General features: G+C 42.9%; 1 protein-coding gene across 1 annotated transcript; it reads right to left on the bottom strand.

The window, feature by feature from the left end:
* Positions 1–215: 215 nt before the first annotated feature.
* CDC14C (cell division cycle 14C) lies at positions 216–1667 on the bottom strand. Its single transcript, XM_012496745.2, is given in 1 exon segment — positions 216–1667. A coding segment is annotated over 1 exon segment (1452 nt).
* Positions 1668–4626: the final 2959 nt, after the last annotated feature.

Below are 4626 nucleotides of genomic sequence, written 5' to 3'. Positions count from 1 at the left end.
ACTCCAGTGGACATTTTCTCCATTGATCAGCTTCTTAGGTGGAAAGCAACTAAGTCTTTTGCAATTTTTGTTTTCAAATTGTGCTGATTTCTGTTGCAGTTTTCAGTTCCTAGAGTCTTCCTTCAGTTCTGGTCACAGGTTTTTACTTAATGCAAGACCATTTTAGTCCTTGAAATGGAGAGAAGCAGCTATCTGTCAGGGGGTCCTGATGGCCACTATGTTCCGAAACCATCGAGACAGAATAGCAGGATGGGAAGAATGTAGTCACAAACAATCCACCAGATGACAACACTACACAGTGCAGAGGTCAGCACAGCTAGGGGACATTTAAGAAGAATGGCATTTGTTTTTGATTGTCTTCGGCTTTTCAGGGCCCGAAGTCTATCACCTTGTGTCACTCCATTGATTTTGTCATCATCACTGTAAGGTTTGGGTTCTTGCTGGTCTTGATTCTCGACCCCATTTATGGAAATGTCATCAACACCAGAGTGAAGTTTGGGGAAGGCTGCTCTGTGTTGTCCATTCTCCTGCCCCTTTAACTTCTGACGAAAATAGTCCCCTTCCAGCCAGAGGCTTGTTTGCTTCATCACCAAAAACTGCTGCTGAGGCCCAATCGCCAAGCCAGGTCTGCAGATCCTTACCCACGCAATGGTCTCGGCTGCTGTCATCCTGTAATGCTTCATGACGTAGCAGGCTATCAGAGTGCCCGTGCGACCAAGGCCGGCTTTACAATGTACTGCAATGGCACCCTCAGCATTTTCACAGATATCCAGAAATCCTTTGACAATGGCATCAGTAGGGCTGCTGCCATCAGCAAAGAAAAGATCATGGTGATCAAAGCCAGCATCTGTAAAGCATTTGGCATCATACATCCTTTTATTCAGATGAATAATGGTAGTAACATTGCGATTCTTAAAATATTGAATATAAGTCTCGGGAGAATGTTGGTGGTAACCACTTTCAAGTCTGGCTCTTGAATGAGGTCCACAGAAGGCAATAAATCTGTCTGGTATTATCCAATTTAAATCTCCGTTTTCTGCTTTTTCATAGTGTTCATATTCATCAAGGTTAAATGAGTTGAAATTAAGGAAGCCATACTGCATTGCCTTCTTTACTGCATGAAAACAGTCAAGAAGTGTAATGTAGAAATTGCAGCTTCCATAGGCAGCATCTCTGAAAGGAATATAGGATGTATCTCCAAAAATTAATGTTCTATATGCTTCTTCTGGGGTTCTCCCCAAATATATAACCATGTAGCATCCAACAAGGAAGGCAGCATTTGCTTGTTTTCTCTGATCAGAGCCAGTAAAATGAACAATTTTCTTCCTTAACATTGTAATGGACTTTAATTTCTTATTTATCTTGCAACAATATCTGTAAACCATTGCCAGATTGAGTGGTCCAAAGTCTTCAGAGAAATTCTCTTATTCGAGTTCAGTATCTATGCTGAAATAATGTACATTGGATGCACTCTTTGGTCTGCTGTAGAGAATGGCAAAACGAAGGCGATCTGTGATGTCCAGGTACACGTCGTCCTGGGGGTCCCGGTGGCGCGGGTCCTGCTGCGTGGGGCTGCGGATCTTCTTTACACTCGGCGAGGTCAAAGAGCAGCGCGGCGAGCAGGTGGCCACGACCCAGCTCGACCGCCTCTCGCTTTTCCGCTTCATGGAGACGGCCGCGGCCGGTCAGGGAGCAACGACCACGGCCCCGCGCGCCAGCCGAGGCTCCCGCCAGCCCCGCGCGGGCGCTCCGGACGGCGGCGGGCACAGAGCGGCGTTGCGGGGATGGCGGGAGCCGGCGGAGCCCGGAGGGAGGCGGTTGTGCAGGAGCCGGAGGAGGGGCCCGGCCCACAGCGCCTGCCCCACTCCCTCCCGCGACTACCCTCCCTTTGCTTTTTTAAACCATGAGCTGAAGGGCTATATCATACTGACAGCAACAAAGTGTTAGATGCATAAGTCGTAATGCTCTTATCATAGCAACCACCTGGATCTTAACCTTCTCTCCAGTCTCTGGAAATTCAGCCAAATAAGTGTTACTTTGAGTATGACTTTATTACCAAACGGCAGTATTTTTGAAGCACTCATTTAGGATCCATTAAAAGTTGGAGATTGTGACCATTTGATATTGAAAGTCATGCCTGCTTGGAGACAAGTTAATGTTGACATATTGCTGTTTCACCAACTCTCCCAATACCCCAACCTTGGAAACATGGTAGCACAAGATAGTTAAATAGATAGTTTAAAAGATGGCATTTCTTTTTTCTGTTCTATGTGGGCTTTCCAAAGAAAAGTCTTGGAGAAGCTAAACAATGTGTGTAGATCACACAAGGATATCACAAGTGATAAATTTTATACCCAGTCAGTGTCATCCCAAAGCCAGTACGCAGCTCCGCACTCCTCGGCAACGGAACAGGCCTCTCTCCTTCACCAAAGAAAGCTTCATGAAGCTTCATCCCTAAGTTCTGGGTTGGGGGTAAAATAAAGAAGATGCCTGATGGGTTGCTCATGAGCTTACTACTCATTCATACATCTTCTTGCCCTTTCTGTTTGGTGGGATTTCCCCTTATCATTTATATCCTTCTGGTGTCCACAAAGAGCGAGACCTAAATTCCCAATTAGATAGGCTTTATGAAATTTTAAAAGTAAATGTATTTGTTGGAATTAGTTTAGGAGAAAGGAGAGAAGAGTAAAAGGAGATAGGTAAAGATTCATATTTGTCCTTAAAGATTCAAGCTTCTGGATGCCACAAATATTTTGATTAATGGGGACCTCAAGAATAATTTTGTTCACCACTGTCCCAATGCTTACCCCCTGTCCACAATATTTCTGTCCAGTGAATGCATTGTATTTTCTTTTTTCCAGTTTCTGTTGGAATACCCATATCTGATAGGAAGCACACATCTGAAGGCATGCAGTGAGGATGCTGATTTCCCTTGCCTTTTCTTATCATTTATTAATAGATTCAGAAACAATTTACTGAATGTTTGCTCTTTAGAGACCTGCTTTTTGCTAAGAAATGCAACGTTTCATATGAGACAGTCTTGCTCTTGGAATTTGCTTGTATAGTCACCACACTATCCATGAACACTTAGATCCCTGTTTATAATAATTTAAAAAATCCTAAAGACAACTGATTAGAAAAGTCACTTCATCCAGGTTGGGCCACTCAGATCCCTTCTTCTATGAAGTAAACGTGAGTCCCAGAGCCCCTCTTTATTCTCTTTGGGGTCCCCGAGTGAAATGCTCATGTAAAATTTAATCTGGGTAGCCATATCTGAAATAAGTGAAAGGTAAGCTGAGAAGGCCATGCTTCTAAGAAAAAATAATAAAGCAGACTCCTAGAGAGAAACAACAATGATTGAACACATGGCACCAGAGACGATGGAGACTGTTATCTATCCTTTCAGCCTGAGGCGGTTTCCCTCTAGTTATTGGCATCTGCTTCTCAAGAGATCTTCTCCTTAAGTTCCGGAGATACTATCTTATTCTTCCTTCTCCAGTCCTCCTGCAATTGTCTGGCTAGTCTGAGAGTGTTTGTATCTACAACTCAATGATTTCTGCCTAGGTCTTTGTTATTCAGGTAACCACAGGAACAGACTCTTTTGACACACCTGAAAAGATTCGTCCATGGCCACTTCTCTGTGGGAGGAAAGTAAAGGGCTCTACTTTTCTCAGACAGGTTATTTATTTTTCATTGTTGAATCCCTTTTGCTCCTTCTACCTTTACTGTTGAACTCTGATGTGTGTGGAGGGTGTTGGGCATGGAGAAAGTTTTATTTTCTCACCCAAATTAGCTACCATTTTGACCACCATTTCTGCATAAGGTGGGATATACAGAGAACTACAGAAAGGTTTAAAGAGCAGTCTACTAATTGTCTCCAAGATCATCTAAACTTTACAGAGTCAAGGCTGTGTGGAAAGGTAAGCTATTCTGCAAGGTTGGATCAAACAAAAGGGGAGGTTCTCACTGGTCATCCTTATTGAAAACAAAACCCAACAAATGAGGATAACTAAATTACGATGTCCAAATAGGGTGGTCATGATGCCACAGTTACTCCCCTGAAATTCCTGAACCTTTTCATTATAAGAATTCCAGGAGCTGGGTTCATCACAAACTGGTAATGACTATTCCAAGAAGTGCTGTAGGGGTTAGCCAATCATCTGTTAGCTTCTTTCTGTTGACCAATGGTATTTCTATATGAACAGGCTGAGACCACCTTGCTATACCTCTTCATTTTGTCCTTAAAAATCTGCTTGTAACCTCCCCAACTGAAAGCACTTCTCTGGCGTAGTTTGGATCTGTGTTTCCCAGGTTACACTCCTCAAATTTGGCCAAAACAAATTCTTTACTTATGCTAATTTTGCCTTGGAGTTTTATTTCCGGTCAACATTATGGATGCCTTAGATGGATGTTTTTTAGGTGACCCAGTTGTTCAATGGGTCACCTCCATTCTTTATCTCTTTCTAAAACCTCTTATACTTCCCTTAGTCTTATTCTTTTAAGTCTTTCCCCCATCCTCAATTCTAGTCCTCATTTTTTGTCTATTTTAGTTACTCTTCCCTAAATACATATCCAATCCCAAATGTCCTCAGAATTTTATGGTGAGATTATTATCCCCAGCTCCTC

The sequence above is a fragment of the Nomascus leucogenys genome, chromosome 17 (assembly GCF_006542625.1).
Source record: "Nomascus leucogenys isolate Asia chromosome 17, Asia_NLE_v1, whole genome shotgun sequence".
Taxonomy (NCBI): domain Eukaryota; kingdom Metazoa; phylum Chordata; class Mammalia; order Primates; family Hylobatidae; genus Nomascus; species Nomascus leucogenys.
The sequence above is the reverse complement of the archived record's forward strand: the minus strand, read 5'-3'. Positions and strand labels throughout refer to the sequence as shown.